The sequence below is a fragment of the Perognathus longimembris genome, chromosome 9, assembly GCF_023159225.1.
Source record: "Perognathus longimembris pacificus isolate PPM17 chromosome 9, ASM2315922v1, whole genome shotgun sequence".
Lineage (NCBI taxonomy): Eukaryota > Metazoa > Chordata > Mammalia > Rodentia > Heteromyidae > Perognathus > Perognathus longimembris.
Window position 1 is genome coordinate 3,373,706 of NC_063169.1, and position 20,801 is coordinate 3,394,506.

Here is a 20,801-nt window from a genome sequence, read left to right on the forward strand (position 1 = left end):
CTCCTGGTAGCGTGCGTGGATCGCCTCCTTGTAGCATGCGTGGATCGCCTCCTCATAGCGTGCGTGATCATCTCCTTGTAGCGTGCATGGATCACCTCCTGGTAGCGTGCGTGATCATCTCCTGGTAGCGTGCGTGATCATCTCCTTGTAGCGTGCGTGGATCACCTCCTTGTGCGTGTGTGGATCACCTCCTGGTAGCGTGTGTGGATCACCTCCTGGTAGCGTGCGTGGATCACCTCCTGGTAGCGTGCGTGGATCACCTCCTGGTAGCGTGCGTGGATCACCTCCTGGTAGCGTGCGTGATCATCTCCTTGTAGCGTGCGTGATCATCTCCTTGTAGCGTGCGTGGATCACCTCCTTGTAGCGTGTGTGGATCGCCTCCTGGTAGCGTGCGTGATCGCCTCCTTGTAGCGTGTGTGATCACCTCCTCGTAGCGTGCGTGGATCACCTCCTTGTAGCGTGCGTGGATCGCCTCCTTCTAGCATGCGTGGATCACCTCCTTGTAGCGTGCGTGGATCACCTCCTTGTAGCGTGCGTGATCACCTCCTGGTAGCGTGCATGATCACCTCCTGGTAGCGTGCGTGATCACCTCCTTGTAGCATGCGTGGATCACCTCCTTGTAGCGTGCGTGATCACCTCCTTGTAGCGTGTGTGGATCGCCTCCTGGTAGCGTGTGTGATCACCTCCTCGTAGCGTGCGTGGATCACCTCCTTGTAGCGTGCGTGGATCGCCTCCTTCTAGCATGCATGGATCACCTCCTCGTAGCGTGCGTGGATCACCTCCTTGTAGCTGGCTGTGCCATGGGAGCCTGCAGGGATTTGAGAGTGTTTGGTTGCGGAATTGGCGTGGTCCTGTGGCGTAGGGTGTGTGGTCTAGTCCATGGTGTCCCTCCCCTCCCCTCCCCAGTCCTGCGCCTTGGCCTCGGGCTGCTCCGGTGCTGAGTCGGGAGTCTCTAGCTTTCCTACCACCGTGCCTTGTTTTGTAGAGATTTCGGTGCGCTTCTGCGGAGGCGGCTTTCATGATCTAGTCAATCACGAGGCAGGGAGCGGGGGGGGGGGGGGGGGCGAGGAGGGTGCAGAGCATCGTAATGAAATAGCCACGGATCGGAATCCCGGGAGCCTGCGCTGACCCACCCTCTCGACTTTCCCGAAACCGTGTAAGTAAAGGAAGGCACGGTTCCGGAAGGCAGCCCAGGGGCGCCTGCGCGCCGGCTTCTGTGTGGCTCTCGTGACAGTCGCTCTGTCATGTGCACTGGTTTGGGAGGTTTTCACTGGACCCTCGTGTCTCCACGCACAGGGACACAGGGAGCGCGGTGTGAAGTTGTGCCCGCGCTTCCCTTTGGGCGCGGTATTCAGTCGGGACGAGGAGTGACGGCGCCGGGCCGCTCAGGTGTCAGTGGGCCTGCGGACCGCGTTAGTCCTCCTTCACGGCGGCCATGGGAAGCCCGGGGCTGAGGAACGCTCTAGAAGAGCACTGCTGCTTCGCGGGGTCTCTCCCGCAGCCCAGGCCAGGCGGGCATCTGGGGTGGCGGTGGGGGCGGGCTCCGGCTCCGTGGGCACTCCCCCCCATCCCTCTTCCCCTCTTCTGCCCTTTGGTGCCAACCCTGAGGCCTCAACTCCGGGCCTGGCTGCGGTTCCTAAGCGTCTTGTGCCCCTGAGCCGCTGCCCCTCTTCTGGCTTCTTGCTGGTGAATTGGAGATGAGCGTGTCGCAGGTTTTCCTGCTCCCGCCGGCTTTGCACCTTGAATCCTCGGTGGGTGTGCTTGAGAGAGAAAATGAAGGGTTGAAAGTGCTTTGAGTACTAAACACAGTCACAAGTGCTTGTTTCTTCCCATCATGCTTTTCCATATCTACAGATGACACGTATTGATATAGGATAAGTTATATGTATATGCATGTGTACTTATATATAAGTTATGCACACATATATGCTTACTTTCCTGTAGCCAGATGCTTACTTTTATTTTGAATATGATATTAAAATCTGGCTAGGTATGCAAAAATAAACTCTGAAGTGAGCAACCCCTCCCCACTTTTTCTTTCTGGAGGTAAGTGCTGGCACGCCTGTTTGTGGGGCACGCGTGGAGTTTCCTCGGCTTGGCATGGATGTTCTGTGCGGGTTTTTCGCGATCTGAAGGGTAGTTGTTGTTGAGAGGGTGCTGGGCTCATTGAGAGTTTTGTGTCCTCATGTACGCACAGCATTTTAGTTCTTTGAGAATTCCCAGTGTTTGGTAGTTCAGTCTGCTGTGGGCACTGCATTTCACCGCGGTTGATTTTTACATGGACATACATGGATATTACAAGCCATTCTCCTTGTATATTTCTGAAATTCTGAGAAGAGTGAGCTACTCAAATTCCTTTGTGAAACTTTTCCTGTTAGGCTTCATGAAAATTAATAATACAGGACAGCTAAAACAGACTTCTATAATCTCTTTGGAAATAGTGCTGCCTACTCTTTTTCCCCATGTCCCCCAAACCATCTCCCTCTCTTTTAACGTCTTTTAACGTCTATATATTATTATACTACAATATTCATAACACAATTGACCACACTTCTACTTGTGATGTTTCTAATATTCTATCAAAATCATCTTGATTTCTTCCAGTAATTACGTTTCTACTTTGCATTTGAGCTGTTTAGAGAATTGTATACAGCTTCTTGGATAGTTCCCTATTGATTAATACTCCCTTATTGGTTATGAATTCCTTATTCATTTCTGTTTTTCAAAAGTGAACACAATGTGTTCATTACTGCAGATTACACTGGCACGTTTAGAGGTGAAGGGTTTCATATATTGCTTTTTAAGAAGAGCTTCGTCCTCGTAAATATTTCATGAGACTGTTGCTGTATTTGTACAAATTTCCAGCACTAATTAGGTTTGGCATTTAAACCTAGTTTTATAATCTGCCCAATAACACTATTTAATCACTAAGCTTTCCAAAAGGTTCCTATTGTGTTCTTCCCACCTATACCATTTCGTGGATTTTTTTGGCTGATTTTTTGTGCTCATTACTTTCTCCCTTTCCTTTCTCAGAAATTTATTGGGTGTCCACTGCATGCCGGACAGTCTACCAAACACTGATTCAAAGTAAATAAAAATATTTCCTGCCACTGTAGAGTTTGCATAGTATTTCAGCGAGCCAAGAAATGCATGAATAGAGTTTGTGTTATGAAAGAAATGAATAGAGAGCAGTGAAAAACAGCAATGAGGTAAAAAAAGAAAAACAGAAGAACTAGCCAAGCAAGCCACTGACTGAGTGGACGCACCAGGACTGGAGTTCAAGTCCTGGTTTCAGAGCTGAGGAAAAAAAGAAAGAGAACGGAAAGCAGGAGTGAGGAGGTGCCCTTCGTCAGGGTGTACTGGGAGCTGTCTTTGAGGAGGTGAGATTTCAGCTGACAGTTGTAGGATGCACAGTCAGGGTGTGAAGAACAAAGCAAAAGCCACTGGAGACAGGGACTCTGCGTCGGGAGGCCGGGCTTGGGCGTGGCCCTGAGCGTGGAGGGTCACACGCGCCGTGTCACACATGCGTGTGACTCGGGTGTGTCGCTCAGAGTCAGAGTGTACGTGTTAATCCACGGGGAAAGCCGCGGAGCCGTTAGGAGCAGAACAGTGACCGCATCCGCTTCACGTTTGGAACGGCAATGGCGGCGGCTTCTACAGAAGCCTGGACAGAAGACTGGAAATGAGAGCCCGCAGGGGGAGGGCGGGCGGGGGGGGGGGGGATGACCAGGGGGAGGACTGTACCTCCTCCCAGTGCCCGCAGCGCTCTGAATGCAGCGCCTAATCCTCTTAGGAAGCCAAGGAAGGCTGTGGACTGACACCGTCGCTCGGTGACCCAGTGAGCCCGTGACCCGGCCCCAGTGCTCAGCGCTGGCCGGGATTCGGCGGGGCCGTGGGCTCTGCTCCTGGCGTCTTCTCTCTGACTGTACACCCACCGGCGGGAGGCGGGCTCTGGCGGACGCGAGCACCTCCCCCGTGTGCACGCCCAGCACAGTTGGTGCGCTTGTGCCAGTCCCGGGGCTTAACCTCAGAGCCTGAGCTCTGCGCCTTCGCGTTCCCTGCCCTCGGGGCTGGTGCGCTCCCCCGTGAGCCACGGCTCCATTTCCGGCGTCTTGCTGATGCCTCGGAGCCGAGAAGCGCAGTGCCTTTGCCGCCCCCGGTGGCCGCACCCCTCAGTGCTCAGATCCCGGCCTCCCCAGGAGCTTGGATCACGGGCGGGAGTCACCAGCCCCGCCAGTTCATTGCATTTGCGCCTGGTCCCCCTCTGCTGGAGAGCGCCCCGTTCCCTGAACGCACGCACCTCCGCAATCAGGACTTCCTCCTTTCCGGAGGAAGCGCCAGCCAGAGCGCCGCTCGTTTGTTTGTTTGTTTGTTTTCCTGGCACCGAGTGCGGGTCAGATCATTTCCCAGCACCTGCTCTGCACACTGGAAGCCGGCCTGCACCGAGGCTTCTGAGCTTCCCGGGCACCCCCCGCCCCCCCCCCCATCCCCCGCCGTGGCCTAAACCCCCTGCCCCGAGCAGCAGGCTGCCTTCCTTCTTCATCTGCACCGCTGGGGACCTGCACGCCCTGCGGGAAGGCCGGCGTGGCCGGCCGGGGACAGGGAAGTTTTGTTTTAATTTTCCTCTCTGTTCATTGTTAGCTTACAGAAAAGCTATTGGCCTTTGTGGGTTGGTTTTGTACCCTGTTTCTTTGTATCCTGTCATTGATCAGTTCTAGGAGCTTGGAGATGGAGTCTCTAGGGTCCTTTAGCTGTAGCATCATGTCATCAGCAAGTAGGGATAGTTTGACTTGTTGAGTTACTTTTGTGTCTTTCTCTTTCCTTATTGCTCTGGCTAGGAGTACCAGAATTATATTGAATAGGGGTGGACAGAGTGGACATGCTTGTCTTTTTCCTGATTTTAGAGAAAGTGTTTTGTTTTCACCATTCAGTGTGATGTTGGCTGTAGGTTTGTCATATGTAGCCTTTATTGTGTGAAAGGATGTTCCTCCTGTTCTTAGCTTCTTCAGAGCTTTTATCATGAAAGGATGTTGCATTTTTGTTGAAGGATTTCCTGCATCTATTGACATGATCATGTGATTCTTGTCATTGGCTCTGTTATTGTGGTATACTAATAGATTTATTGACATCCTTATATTAAACCAGCCTTGCCTTTCACAATGAAACTCACTTGATCATACTGAACGTTTTGTTGATTAGTTGTTGAATTCTGTTAGTAGGTTGTTTTTGTGTGCAAGTACTAGGGCTTAAACTCAAGGCCTGGGTGCTGTCCTTGAACTTTTGTGCTCAAGGCTAGTGTTCTAACACTTGAGTCACAGCTCCACTTCTGGCTTTTTGGTAGGTAATTAGGGATAAGTGTCTCACAGACTTTTCTGTTTGTGCTGGCTTCAAAACACAGTCTTCAGATCTCGGCCTCCTGAGTAGCTAGGATGACAGGCGTGAGCCACTGTTTTCTGGCTTTAGCAAGTACTTTATTAAGAAAATTTGCGTTTATGCTCATCAAAGAGATTGGTTTAGCGTTCTCTTTTGTCCTAGGTCCCTGCCTAGCTTGGCGATGAGTGTGCTGGTTTCTTAGTGATCCTTTGGTGGTGATGAGTCCTTGGTAGTGATCCTTTCGTTTCTGTTTCATGGAAAAGCTTGAGGAAAACTGGTGTTCGGTCTTCAAGCTGGATTTAGCGTGGCTTCATGGGGACCTAGACTTTCCTTGTTGGGAGATGTTCTTACTTCTTTCCTCTCACTACTTGTTCTGGGTCTGCTTAAGTGGTCTATATCTTCCTGGCTCATCGTTGCAAGCTCACATACCTCTGTAAATGTATCCATTTCTTCTAGATCACCCAACTAAATATAGCTTTACTATACATAAAATTATGTTGCAAGAAATGGCGATTTATTTTTTCAGATTCATGTATGTAAAACTGTATGTTACTTAATAGACAGGAATGGAAAGAATTTGCTTATGGCAATATCACTTAATTCTTCAAAGTCTTTTTAAGTTGTGTGCCAAAAGAATTACATAGAATTTATCATGAAAAGTTACTTTTAATGGTTTACCGATTGGCAGTTCAACTATGTATCCGACTTTAAACTTGTTGAAAGCAAAGGCCTCTCCCTACAGTTCCCAGAGTAGACACACTAGTCTTTTCTTTCTTGCTTTTTATTGGGTGGGGGAAGGTGTTGTTTCATTCCCCACCAAGTTTCTCTGAACACTGTGGCCTTGGGATTCTGCGCCCAGCGCCTACATTCTTATTCACAATGGGGCAACTCTTCGCCGTCTTTTCCCTTGCTGTCTCTTGCTTTCCTGCTAGGAGTGGCAGCATTACTCTGTGCGCTGCTGTCCCCACGTGTCTGTTACTTCTGTCCTTGCTTCCCAGTGGCGAGTTTACTTCGGCCCTCACGACGTGACTTGCATTCCACAGCCATCAAGTAACTAAGGAATTTTTTTCTTTGCATTGCCAACAAATGTTAGATAGTTATATTTTTCCCCCATGAAAGTCAGAAGTGTTTTTTCCCTTTGGTCTTCTTCGTTGGTATGTATTTAGAAGGAAATCAGTGATAACAGCCTAAAAGTAAGGCCAAGTAATTTTTCTAATTTGGTAGGATTTGGCATCCCAAACGAGGTACTGAGTGATAGATGAGTATCTGGATTCTGTACAGTCATTTGCAGGAGTCTAGCGTCCTCTGGCTCTATTTATATTTTTTTCTCTATCTCCACTTAGCTGCTATTGTATATTTCTGGGTGTTTCTTATTTTCCTCACTGTAGTGTTGTATTAGATATTTCTGGTATCTTTCTGCTACTTTTTTTTAATTGAAAAGGACTTCAGAAGAAACAAATGTCAAGTGAGGAAGATGCCTGTTCCAGCTGTGCAGAGGCCTAAGAAGGAAGGTTATGTCAGAGGCCATCCCTAATTTTAAAAAAAGAAACGTGTGTGTGTGTGTATGTACATGTATATATATATTTTTCTTTGTTGTCAGCCTCAGGACCTGGGCGCTGTCCCTGAGCTTTTGTGCTCAGGGCTAGCCCTCTACCACTTGAGCCACAGCGCTGCTTCTGGCCTTTCGTGGTCCGTTAAAGAGTCCCACGAACTTCGTTGTCTCGGCTGACTTTGAATTGCAATCCTTAGCTCTCGATCTCCTGAGTAGGACTCTGGGATGACAGGTGTGAGCCCCTGGCACCCAGGTGTGTGCAACAACGTGTGTGCGCGACGGATGTGGAGTGAATGACTTCTCTCTCTCTCTTCATCAGAGGCCTCTTCATCAGCATCCACGACCGAGGCCACATCGCTTCCGTTCTGAACGCGTGGCCGGAAGACGTCATCAAGGTGAGCTGGCGTCCTGTTCCACGCAGGCCGTGGCCTGGCGTTCTGTCCCGTAGAACAGTTCGAATCATGGCGTCGATGATTCTCACTGGAGTACGCGGCATTCACTCTCCTTCCCAGTGAAGAGTGCCGGGTGTACTGTTCATTTCCTTTTGCGGGCTTTTCCGCCGTGGTTGGCCTCGAGCTGTGTGATCTTCTCATTCTCAGCCTTCCGAGTAAACGGAATAGACTTTTGAGACAAGGGTTCCAGTGGGAAGAGTGGCCCTGGGGCTGGTGGAGCCGCTCCATCCCCGATGCTTCTCGCTTGGAGGCGGTGGGCTTGAAGCCGCCGACGCCTCGCCTTGGTTCCCACGTTCAGCTCTTACTTCCCTCTTGCCCATCTTGATTGAAGACTAAGGTGTGGAGCTGCTGGGGTTTTTACGATTTTTACGTGTTCACACGCTCCTTTTGACAGTGACCTAATGAAGCACGTAGAGCTCGTCATTAAAATATATAAATCGCCAGGTGCTGGAATCCTAGCTACTCGGGGGGCTGAGCGCTAAGGATCAAGGTTCAAAGCCAGCCCTGGCAGGAAAGCCCATGAGCCTCTCTCTCATCTCCAGGGAGCCAGCCAAAATCCAGCAGTGGAGCTGTGGCTGAAGCGGTAGAGCACCAGCCTTGGGCAGGAGGGCTCAGGGCCAACAACCCGGCCTTGAGTTCAGGCCAGGGCCAGCGCAAAGTAATGAGTTTTAAAAATACGTAGCGTATGTGAGATAAAGTATATGGCACACATGAGGTTGCTTTCCCCCGTTCTCCTACAACCACCGGTAGAAAGTCTTCTCCAAAGCTACGACCCAGGCTGTGTTTCCTGGCGGCCCGGCCTCTGCGTGGTGGAGCCGGGGCGCGCGGGGCGCGGGGCCGGGGCGCGCGGGGCGTGCGTGTGCAGGGAGCCCCGCGTTCTCTCGCAGGCCGTGGTGGTGACGGACGGAGAGCGCATCCTGGGCCTGGGCGACCTGGGCTGCAACGGCATGGGCATTCCCGTGGGCAAGCTGGCCCTGTACACGGCCTGCGGCGGCGTGGACCCGCAGCAGTGCCTGCCCGTGCTGCTGGACGTGGGCACGCAGAACGAGGTGAGTGCCGGGGGGGGGACCCTCCTCACTTCGCGAACCTCCCCCAGTCCCCCGGGAACTGGAGTCCTCGACGTCCCTTCTGCCCTCGGCCTCCAGTGTCTTCTTCCGTAACGTTTTCAACAGTGCACGGTTTATTTCCTAAACCAGTGACCGGTGCTGGACAGAGGTGATCCTCGCCCTTCAGAGATCCCCGTGTAGCCCCACACGTACTCCCCAGCCCACACATTTCCCCCCCGGGGTACTTGGTGTGGGCTGCACTGGAGTCACCTCCGGGTCGGCGTGGGGGGAGGCCTGTGCTGGGTCGCTGGGTCGCTGGGGCAGGGGCGGGGGGCAGGGGTCCCGAGAGCGTCCAGGAGGCCAGGGCCCCTTGCAAAGGTCCTGATCTCCCCGGGAGACCTCGGCAGCTCCGTTATCAGGAGGATCACAGTCCAAGACGTTTCCCAGGCCAACGCCAGACCCTGTTACAGACATAACCAAAGCCCAGCGGGGCCGGGGGCTCAAGCGGTAGAGCGCCTCAGCCCCCCCGACTGAGCACAGCCCACCTCAACACCTTCCGTCCAGCCGAGGTCAAAAGCCATAGCAGTAACAGTCAGCCTGTCCCACAGCGCCCTCGGAAAAGAACTCAAGGTCTTCCTTTGCAAGATGATATTCCCGCCATCAGAAAAAAAAAAGCACACGCAGAGAGCATGCTTAAGAATGCTCTCAGTTTTTAAGGCTTATTTTTCTTAATCTTACTAATTTTTGAAAAACAGCAATTTTTCACAGGGATACTGCTCTTACCGAAGGAGACTTACAGGTTTCTGGTTCAAGTCAGAAGCTTGTCATGTTCATAAATCTTTGAAATGGAAATGTACATTGTAGCTAGACTTCTGTGTAGTGCTTACTTCATCAGTGTGGGAAAGGATGGGAGAAAGGAAGAGGAACGTGCAATACTTCCCTCAGCCGTGTTCTTCCTCTAATTCATCTAGAAGCCTAAATATATTCCAGACATGGAGAAAGCAGTTCACCGCCGGCAGCTGTGAGCATGGCATGCTGGCTCTTCCACCTCGGCGGCTCAGAAGCCTGCCAGTGCATTTTCTTAACCTTTTTAAAAAGGAGCAGCTGGGTTTTACAACACCACTTGGTCATAAACTATATTTTATCTGAAATACACTTATGAGACTTACCATGGTCGCGTCAACTAGCTAGAGGGCTTCTCTCCGCGTACCCAGGTAGGACGAACCAAGAGAATCTCACAGTGAAAGCGGCGGCCATGGACAGTTAGGAAGGGGGACAGGCGTGAACAGGGATGGGATTCCTATGGGCAGGAAGGACGGGAGGGAGGGAGGGAGGGAGGGAGGGAGGGAGGGAGGAAGGAAGGAAGGAAGGAAAGAAGGAAGGAAGGATTAAAAAAATCTAGTCAAAGCTAATAAATTACTTTTTAAAGTCAGTGATATTAAAGATCAAATCAAAATGCTTTCTGAAAGTCTTGCTTTTGCAAGCGGAAAGAAGAGAAGCGCGGCGTTCATGAGCTGACACAATACTTTAACACTTAGCACGATTTCTCAGTGTGAAATCTGAGTTGACAGTTTTTCTAATCAGCACCCCTGGGAGATCATAATTCCTTTCCTTTTTCTCAGAATAATCCAGAATTATTGACATTTAGCAATATATATTATGCATGTCTATATACATTATATGTGTGCATGTGTGTGTGAGTCTGTACACACATGTAGATGTAGCATACATGACACCAACTGTAACTCATTTTGTCAAGGTTTTATTTTGCGGGCCCCAGGGTGCTCGTGGCTGCCGGGGTGAAGGACGGGGCGGGAGGACCACGGGTGTGAGACACGCCAGGGTTACACCCTAATAAATTTAAAAAAATTTTATTTCTATTTTTTTTGTTCCTTTTCTATAGATACAGAACTAGGCTAAGGGAGGATAAGTGACTCGCTCGCTTGTAATTATTTCTCATGTATTTTTTCTTTTTGGCAACAGGCCTTACTTAACGACCCGCTGTACATCGGGCTACGGCAGAAGCGCGTGCGCGGTGCAGACTACGACAGCTTCCTGGACGAGTTCATGGAGGCCGTTTCCTCCAGGTACGCCGTCCTCCCTTCCTCCGCGCGAGCTAAGGATGCGGTAGCTCACACACTGATCGCCAAGAGCTGCACGCTCGCTGCCGTGGGGTTTAGCGTCAGCCGCGGTGTGAACGAGAGTGCGTGCGTGTGTGCGTGCGTGCGTGTGTGCGTGTGTGCGTGCGTGTGTGTGCGTGCGTGCGTGTGTGCGTGCCTGTCTTGGCGCGTCTTCTCCATCGGCTCCCAGCCCTGGCCCCCGAGCAGCCCCCCCTCCCCCCAGCTTCTCTGCGGCTGTCCCCGGGGACGCCTGTGCCCCCCCGCAACGTTTCTGGAGACCCCAGCTGTTGGGGTGCACGGTTGTGGGAGGCGGGGTGCGGCCGGCGGTGGCAGAGGAAGCCGCGTCGTGGCGCACTGCTGGTCCTCCGCCCCCTCCCCGGCCCCCGACACCGTCCAGGGCCTGATGAAGGTGCAGGGCGTGGTTCTCCTCCCACCCGCCCAGCCTCGGGGTGCCGGGCACGCGCGACGATGAAAGCCCCCCTCCTTCCTTCTAAGAGAGACCGCCACTGTTATTGTGTGCGCTTTTCCTATTTTAATTTCATCGTGGCATACATCTGCTCTGCCCCGCATCCGTGGTAACACAATGGCAGGAGGAGAATGTGCACCACGGAAACGGGCACACCGGGGCTTCGTTGATCATTTTGTCGGTTATCTACTCTTAAGGAAGTGACAGAGAAGACGGTGACAAGCCCGACCCGCCAGCACCGTGAGAGCTTTGTTTGGGGTTAGGGCCACAGCTCAGTCACAGCGCATGAACTTAGCAAGCTTGCGGCCGGGGCGTAACCCCAGCACCTGGGGGTTTTGCTTGGTTTCAAAAAGAAAAAAAAAGCACAACGAAAAGCCCCCCATAAAAAAACCCAAACCAAACCCCGAAACATCGCTGGTTCTTGGAATCAGCAAAGACATTGTGCATGGCATATAACAAATGGAAAGTCTGACATGAATATAAACAAAGCGCCTCACCAGGGTAAACACAAATGGCAACGGACACTCGTAATAGAATTGCAAGAGTTGTCTTCTCGCTAATAAATACTTCCTACTTGAAAGAAAGATGATTTTTTTTTTAGAAAGTAAGATGCTTAAAGAAGTCAGAGGTGTGAGCAGAATGACTGGCGTTCAGGGAGAAGTCGACCGTCCTGCCGGTGGCTCACGCCTGTAATCCTAGCCATTCAGGAGGCTGAGACCTGAGGATCACAGTTCAAAGTCAGCCTGGACAGGAGCGATCGCGAGAGTCTTATCTCCATTTAACCACCCCAAAGCCAAAAGTAGAGTTGGGGCTCAAGTGGTAGAGTGCTAGCCTTGAGTAAAAAAGCCAAGGGACAGCACTCAAGTTCTGAATTCAAGCCCCATTTTTTTTTAAAAGGCTAGCAGTGCAGTCCAAGGGGCAGAGCACGTGCCCAGCAGGTGCAGGGCCCCGAGTTCAAGGCCCTGTTCACTCCTCTCTCCATGTAACCGTACGTTCTTTGATGTCAGGGGCTCACAAATCTGCCCTGGAATGTAGATGATGTTAGGGTAATTCCCTTATGGCTTTGACATTTCTTAAGTGGTTTTGCTGATTTAATTTGATTAAGCCCATCTATTTTTCTTTCACGCCAATACAGAGATTTTTTTTCTTTCTTAGAAGGTGGTCTGCAGTTGCATGTGAGCTGGAGGTGGTCTAGTTTCTCCAATTGCATTTCGGGCATCTCCACTCCTATAATTCTGCCATTATTTTAGTAACGTATTCTGAGAGAGTTTTGTCATGCCAGCTGGCAGGCCACTATTTTTTTTTACTGTATAACCACAGAAACCATTCCTACTTAAAAACACATGGGCTGCTTGTTTCTCTGTACAAATAAACTCATCCCTAGAATTAAATGCGGCTAGAGACATACTTGTGTTTTCATCGTATAGTGTTTATTTTAAAGAAGTTGTCTCAGGGCTGGGAATGTAGCCTAGTGGCAAGAGCACTTGCCTCATATATGTGTGTGCGTGTGCACGCGTGTGTGCATGTGCACCTGTGAGTGTGCATGCACGTGTGTGCGTGTGCGTGTGTGTATGTGTACGCGTGTGTGTACGCGTGTGCGTACGCGTGTGCGTGTGCATGTGTCTGTGTGTGTGTGGTTTGCTCGTTTTGTTTTTGTGCCAGTCCCAGGGTTGAGCTCAGGGCCTGTACCTTACCCGCCCCCCCCCCCAGCTTTGTGGGTTCTTGTCACTTGAGCCACACCTCCCCTGCCAGCTTTTTGGTGCTTATTTGGAGCCGAGGCCCCAGAACTTTCCTGCCTGGTCTGGCTTCAAACTGCGATGCTCAGCGCTCAGCCCCCTGAGCCGCTGGAACCTCAGGCCTGCGCCACCGGTGCCCGGTCCCTTCTGCCATTTTCATGGCAGTTAATTTCAAGACGGACTTTGTGTTGCTGTCTTCCACCCATGGCCTTCATGTCGGCTCCATTTATTTCAGATTACGTGGATATAGTTATTCTTGGTGTGTCTTTATCTATAAACCTTTGAGGCCTTTTGTGTGTACTGGCCATCTTGGCTAGCACAGTTAGCTTGGTTTTCCTAACCGTCTGATGAAACCACAGACCCGTATGGGGCACTGTCGGCTGTTCCTCCGTCGGCTGTTCCTCCGTGTGGCCCACTCGTGAGCCGCCTTAAACAACCAAGTGCAGAAAGTGCTTCCAAGGGGAAAGATGCTGGTCAGCTCCGCCACACATCGCGTTGCCAGGGCAACTGGCTCACACGAGGGGTGTGGCCCCGGAGTTGTTGTTTCGAGTTTCCTATCAAGGAAGATCAGACGGTTTCTGTCACGGACTTTCATGCCTGGGTTGGCTTAGAACCACAATCCTTAGACCTCAGCCTCCTGAGTGGCTAGGATTATAGGTGTGAGCCACGGGCGCCTGGCTGATGCCGACTCTTTCTATCTTTCCACCTTTTCAGTGAATGCAAAAGGTAGTTCATAAAAACACTGGAAGTGATAGCTGTTACTATGTGTGCGTTTATATTCCAAAGCACTGCGAGTCAGCATTTTAAAGCTGGGTTTGTGCTGTATTCCAGTGCCCTGCAGGGAGAGGGCTTCAGCAAGCCGCACCTGCCGTTTGTGTCTGGACCCGGTGTGACACGCTCTGCGCTGTCTCTGCCTGACCCTGCGGAACTGTAATCAATGACACGGGGTCGGGCCTTGGCGAGTGTGGGTGGAGGGCTTTGTCCTGTGTTTGTCCGGTCTTCATGAGTGGTGTGAACGTGTTCTGCCACGGCTCTCTGCTTTCCTTGCTGGAACGCAGTGTTAGGCACCGCGCCTCACTGCCAAGGGCGGATGCCTTTCTTTGTGTACCGCGCCACGCTATAGCGTCCTGAGAAGTAGATCTAAAATCACTGCTGTTGAAACCATTCCTTACACTCGTGAATCCAACCTTTATCAAGCTACCAGGCCCTCACCAGAGAAACCAGAGGAACATAAGTTTCCAAATCCATGGCTTAGTAAACTAAAATTTGGATTGTGTTTCCTACTCGAGGCTGGTACCCTATGAAAGATTTGATCTTTACTTACGTAGATGAATTGAAGTTTTGGGCTGAGGTTTTCTCTGAGTGTATGGGAGGATGTATTTAAGAATGTCGAGATTTCTGCCCGACGTGGTGAAGCTCCTTGAAGTCAGGGCCCTGTGCGGTTGTGTCAGCAGTCAGAGCTGGTTGGGATGGCAGCCTCCCGGCGGGTGAGGCAGCTGGCAGTGCCTCCTCGCCACATGGCGTGATCGCGCCGCCCAAAGCTACGTTCAGGGAGTCGACTTGGGAACGTTAGATTGCCACTGCTCTGAAAGTTTCATTTCACAGAAGCTCGAGAGACAGAAAATGTCCTTCCTGGGCTCGCTTTGCTCTGCGCTGTATTCGTTAGGCCGCGGATGAGTTGCGTCGTCAGGCGCAATGGGAGTTGGCGACGAAAGGCACGTTCAGAGGACCGCAGTGCGTAGTGACTTTCCTGAACGCCTGTGAACGTGATGGAGACCTCCATCGCCATGGACGCCACCGCGTCCCCTGATGAATCCCAGGGGAAAGACGGAGATCATGGCCGAGCGTCCTCGCTGATCTCCGTGGTCCCGTGTACCAGATTAACTACGAATCCACCCAGGAAATCCCGCCGTGATCTCCTTCATCCCCTTCCACAGCCGTGGCCCAGCTCCTGGGAAATGGCGCCCCCGTGTTCTGTGCCTGTCGCCGTTCCAGTGGGGACGGGCCCCCCGCGTGTGGAGTTAGGGAGTCCTCAGACACTCGCCCTTCCCCTCCCTGACTGCATTTCCACCCCCCCCCCCCCCCGCGCCCGGCTCCCCCTCACCGCGCTGCTGTCCTCGCCGCCCTGCCTTCCCACCTCCCGCCTCCCCCCGCGCAGAACACACTTTATACACAACCGGGGGGGGGGGGGAGTAGTTGTGAACTCCGAGTGTGGCAGCTCCCTATGGCCTTCCAGAGGGCCACACCTCGCGTCTCTTCATAAGTGATAACACACAGTGATTGTACAGTTGTTTAATTTTTGAAGCGTATTTCCACGCAAAGTATTTATGGAAGGTGAAATGTTAGCCATCGAGATTTCACACTTAATATAGAATGTAATCTAAAGGAGATTTCAGGGCAACTCGACGTTGATTCTTTCACAGCTGTTTTAACGGAAAAGAGTCTGCATTGATGTAGGTCACAAAGGCCATTTGTGTCACAGAGAGCACGCTCACTCTATCTAGAAACTTCTGACACTTCCAAGTCAGCCTGGGCAGGAAAAGTCTGAGACTCTTAACCTCCAATTTACCAGCAAAAAGACAAAGGAGAGCTGTGGCTCAAGTGGTAGAGTACCAGCTTTAAGTGACAATGCTAAGGAAAGGGCATGGCCCTGAGTTCAAGCCCCACTATGGGTGTGTGCATACACACACACATACACATTGCACACACAAACACACACACACACTATAAAACAGCACTACATGGAGTCAAAATAGAAACGTACGCAGCTCCAAACAACAAGTATGGCAGATACTGATAAAAAGCAAAGGAGAGAAAGTTAATTCAGGAAAAGGGGAAGCAAATTCTCCTATCTTAGCATATTTTCCTTTAAAAAACTGTTTAGTAGTGACCCAAGAGTTTGCAGCACATTTTATAATGAGTCCGCTTTCTGATACTACGGAGCACACTGCTCACTGGTCTGGACGCAGCTACCAGTGCACTCTTGCTATCGCTGTTTTCAATAGATTGTTGTCTGTTAGGTCAATTAAGAAAAAGGAAAAGATTCCTTCTGTGTTCACTTCTTCCTTCTTTAATGTTCTTGTATGTGTTTTCGGCATCCTGTATCTTTTCAACCTGTGTAATTTTCCGTCTCTCTGCGACACTTCTCATAACATTTCCTGTGAGGCAGGTCTACTGACAATACCTTTACTTCACTTTAGTCTAAAAAGAGTCATTAGTTCTTTTACACTTTTTTTGGTGCCAGTCTTGGGGCTTGAACGCAGAGCCTGAGCACTGTCTCTGAGTGTTTGGGTGCTTTTTGTTATTTTCCTTTCAAGGTTAGTGCTCAACTATTTCAGCCACAGCTCTACCTTCAGTGTTTAATTGGAAATAAGAGTCTCAGGGATTTCCCTGCCCGGGCTGGCTTCAAACCATGACCCTCAGATCTCAGCCTCCTGAGCATCTAAGATTACAGGCGTGAGCCGCCAGCGTCCGGCTTACTTCTCCTACATCTTTGAAGGTTATTCCATGGGTAAATATCTGCGTGGTGAGATTTTCTTTCAGCACGTTTAGACATTTCATTCTACGCACGCTTGTATGATTTCTGAAGAGAAGTTCAATGCCATTCTCTCACTCTTGGAAAAGTTTTTGGGTTTTTTTTTTAATCTGTGACATATTTCAAGATGTTTTCTTTGTCTTCAGGGCTCTGCAGTTCGATTTTGATGGCTATTTAGATTTTTTTGTGTCTTTTTTTTTCCATACTGGAGATGGAACCCAGGACGTTGCCTTTGCTTTGCCACTGAGCTACGTCCCAGCCAGATTTTGTGTGCATTTGTCCTCTTTTCTGTTGGCTGAGTTTTTGCGATCTACACGTTGGTGTGTCCTTGAATGTGTACAGTTTCCATCCAGCGTCACCTCGGGTGATTACTCTGTCCCGTTCTCTTTCTGGTGACTTCATGTGCACACGCTACACCTGTTCTCGTTGTCCCCTTGCACGTCACTATTCTGTGCTTTCTCTTCCTGTCTGATTCTCTTTATGTTTAGTTTGGGGAGTTTGCACTGACATTTTTTTCAAGCTTGCTTGTTCTTTCTTCCTGGCGTGTGGTCTGCCAATGAGCCCATAAAGGCGATCTTCGAGGCTGTTTGTGACTTGGATGTCTAGCATTTCCTTTTGGTTCTTAGACTTTCTGTCCCTGTTAACATTACCCATGTTCCTACATGCTGTCCATTTTTCCATTACAATGCTCAGCATATTAATCAGCTATTTTAAGTTCCAAGTCTGATTGCTCCAAAGTTTCTGCCGTGTCCCGATCTAGTTCCGACGGTGGCGTTGTCTTTTGGACTGCCTTCTCGTCTCGTCGCGTGCTTTGCACTTTTGTTAAAAGCTGGCATCTGGGGTAAAAAGAGCTGAGGTGGACATAGCTTTGGGGTGGTGGTGTTTGTCTGTCTGGCTGAGGGTGAGGTTGTGTTGGCTTTTGCTATGGAATCAGAGGGTGAAATTCCTCCCTGTCCTGGGTATCAGCCTCACTGACCCCGGGTTGTGGTCTCGTGTGGTGTGTAGGGCTTGTAGTTGGACATTCTGAGATGGCCTGTTATCTAGGACGGTGTGGCAGTGACTGACTGGGTGTTGGGGAATGATCCAATCATTGTTTATGGTTAGATGTCAGTCCTCTAGTGAGCCATAGACGTATTTGGCAGTAGTGGGGACTGAACTCATGGCCTTGTCCTGGCTGAGTGGCTGGTTTCCCCTCCAGCCATGCCCCGAGCCCTCTCCGCTCAGTCCCCCTTAGCTAGGTAGAAATGCGCATGCCACCACACCAGCTCTTTGTCACGCGTGGAAATGGGGTCTCATACTCTGTTTTTGTTCTGGCTGGTCTTGAACCACATTCTTCACAATGCCTACTTATCCTACCAAGTTGCTGGGATTACAGGTGTCCGTCACCTGGTCCAGCCTCCGGGATAATTGCATTTGAGGCGCACAAAGGAAAATCAACCACCATCATTTTATTGACGAAAAAAAAAACCAATCATGGAATGTTCTTTATGGTGCTAGTGCTAGATCTTGAACTCAGGGCCTCGTGTGCTCGTGCTTTTTACTCATGCTTGGCATGCCACTGTTGGAACCTCTTTACTTCTGGAAGGTTCTTTTCGTTCATGGAATCAGACTTGATTTTCAGGACTTTTGCTGAAAATGCAAGTTGTAGGTTAAGGTAGCTGATTGTCATATAGCTTTTAAAATGTATTATTAAAAATGAAGAGCAGTAAAGAATGTGCAAGCCATCTTTCAGCCTAGGTTCCCGCTGGAACAAGCTAGAAAGAGCAGCGTTTTTGTGGCTCCTCATCGTTTACCCTCGGGGTTTTACAACATATTTTCCCTTCTTCTTTGGTGTCTATTTCTCCTTGGGTTCTGGGCATCGAACCTGGGGCCTGTGCTGCCAAACTGCAGCTCCACTCGTGCCATCTTAGGAGGGACAGTTTGAAAGTCCCTGAAATCGCTACTTGATGGCTATGGTTTGCTGTTGTTCCGAGGCGCGATTAGTTGTTTTTGCATAACGAGTCTACACATAACGATCAGTCCTGCAAACACGGATGCCCATATCCACAGAAGTGAATTCCGCAGCCGTAGAACACCTGGATCTGCATACACCGGTTCTCGTGTAAAGAAAGACGAACGCCATGGTACTGAGCTGCACGCTGCCGATCCTGAGCGGAGCTCTAACCGGGAACTTGCTGTCTGTCGATTTGGGCTTTGGGAGTAAGAAGCTGCTGCCGTCCTCTTAGTCACCCACGCCCGCGGCAGAGAAAACCAGGCGATGACTGCAAAGCAAAGCGTGCACAGCTCCCCAACCTTCACCCATCCCTGCTCCACTTTCAGAACGTTTTTTAAGAACACCCTCTACATGTCAGTTTGGAGGTCTGGAACGTTGCATTTCTGTACAAACTGAAGATGAGAATTCCGCCCCGAGTAGGATAAATCCGTCTGACCAGGTCATTCTTGAACTTTTGCCGCTTCCTCCAAATTCTCACCCACCTGGCCTTCAAGAACAAGTGTGCAAGACAGTGCGGTAGTGGCTGAGCTTTCGCCCCCGTTTTCCTAGTTTCCCAGGATTGATGATGAGCGAAGCCCACAGCCCACGTGGTAGAGGCGGAAGGTTCGAATGGTGGAAGGGTCTCGGCCCGCCGCTGTCGGCCGCCTCCGGGTATTGTATTTGAGGTCCCGCTGGCCTCCCGCTTCGCACGGTGATGTACACTCGCCGTCGCTCACCGAATCACGGCTTCAGGCACCCGCAGCCTCGGCCACCCGACGGTGAGGAATCACAAAACCACTCTGGACAGACGTGGAATCTTGGTGTGCCGGCCTGCGGCCCTCCCTCCTCCCACCCGAGCGGGCCAGGTAGACGGGGACTGACCAGACGCCCCACAGCCGGCTTCCGGCGTGGTGTGACTCGTGTGTGTTTTCCTGGCTGGGTGATTACACAGGCACACCCTCTCCTTGCTCTTGAATAATATGCACACGTTTCCCGTACTCTGTTGTCTAGTGGTGGTTATTGACTTGCAGCTTTCATTTCTTTCTTTCTGGTGTATGCCTGTGTGTGTGTTGGACCTGGGCCTTGAACTCAGGGCCTGAGTGCTGTTCCTCAGCCTTTTTGGCTCAAGGCCGTTGCTCTACCACTTGAGCGACAGTGCTACTTCCTGACTTTCAACTTTCTTATCTTAAGGAGTTAGTTATGCATACAGAGTACTGTTTTATGTTTGTGCTTTTTGTTGGTTGGTTGGTTGGAGCTAGGACTCAGGGCTTGGGCGTTGTCCACGAACATTTCTGCTCTATGCTGGCTCTACTACTGTGGGCCACAGCATCACGGTTTTCTGGTGGAAAATTGGAGATAAGAGTCTCCTGGACTTTCTGGCCTGGGCTGGCTTTGAGGTGTGGTGCTCAGATCTCTGCCTCCCACATTCCACCCTCACCTTCCCCATCCTCCATTTCCCACATTCCACCCTCACGTTCCTCCATTTCCCACATTCCACCCTCACCTTCCCCATCCGCCATTTCCCACATTCCACCCTCGCCTTCCTCCATTTCCCACATTCCACCCTCACCTTCCTCCATTTCCCACATTCCACCCTCACCTTCCTCATCCTCCATTTCCCACATTCCACCCTCACCTTCCTCCATTTCCCACATTCCACCCTCGCCTTCCCCATCCGCCATTTCCCACATTCCACCCTCGCCTTCCTCCATTTCCCACATTCCACCCTCACCTTCCTCCATTTCCCACATTCCACCCTCACCTTCCCCATCCGCCATTTCCCACATCCACCCTCGCCTTCCCCATCCTCCATTTCCCACATTCCACCCTCGCCTTCCTCCATTTCCCACATTCCACCCTCACCTTCCCCATCCGCCATTTCCCACATCCACCCTCACCTTCCTCCATTTCCCACATTCCACCCTCGCCTTCCTCCATTTCCCACATTCCACCCTCACCTTCCTCCATTTCCCACATTCCACCCTCGACTTCCCCATCCGCCATTTCCCACATTCCACCCTCGCCTTCCTCCATTTCCCACATCCACCCTCGCCTTCCTCCATTTCCCACATCCACCCTCACCTTCCTCCATTTCCCACATTCCACCCTCACCTTCCTCCATTTCCCACATTCCACCCTCACCTTCCACCATTTCCCACATTCCACCCTCGCCTTCCTCCATTTCCCACATTCCACCCTCACCTTCCTCCATTTCCCACATTCCACCCTCACCTTCCTCCATTTCCCACATCCACCCTCACCTTCCTCCATTTCCCACATTCCACCCTCGCCTTCCTCCATTTCCCACATTCCACCCTCACCTTCCTCCATTTCCCACATTCCACCCTCACCTTCCGCCATTTCCCACATCCACCCTCACCTTCCCCATCCTCCATTTCCCACATCCACCCCTCGCCTTCCCGGTCCACCATTTCCCACATCCACCCTTGCAGCCCACCCCATGGCCCTGGGCGGGCTCGACAATCTTGCTCCGGTCTCTTGCTGCAGTTGGCTGTGTATCAGAATGTAGCAACTGGTAACGGTTCATG

At 51.1% G+C, this 20,801-nt stretch overlaps 1 protein-coding gene across 1 annotated transcript in view; it reads left to right on the top strand.

Moving 5' to 3' along the window:
• Nucleotides 1-20,801, top strand: part of Me1 (malic enzyme 1) — a 61,995-nt gene that overhangs the window by 11,590 nt on the left and 29,604 nt on the right. The window contains 3 exon segments of the mRNA XM_048353630.1: nt 7,245-7,320; nt 8,265-8,426; nt 10,407-10,510. Coding sequence (XP_048209587.1) covers nt 7,245-7,320; nt 8,265-8,426; nt 10,407-10,510 — 342 coding nt within the window.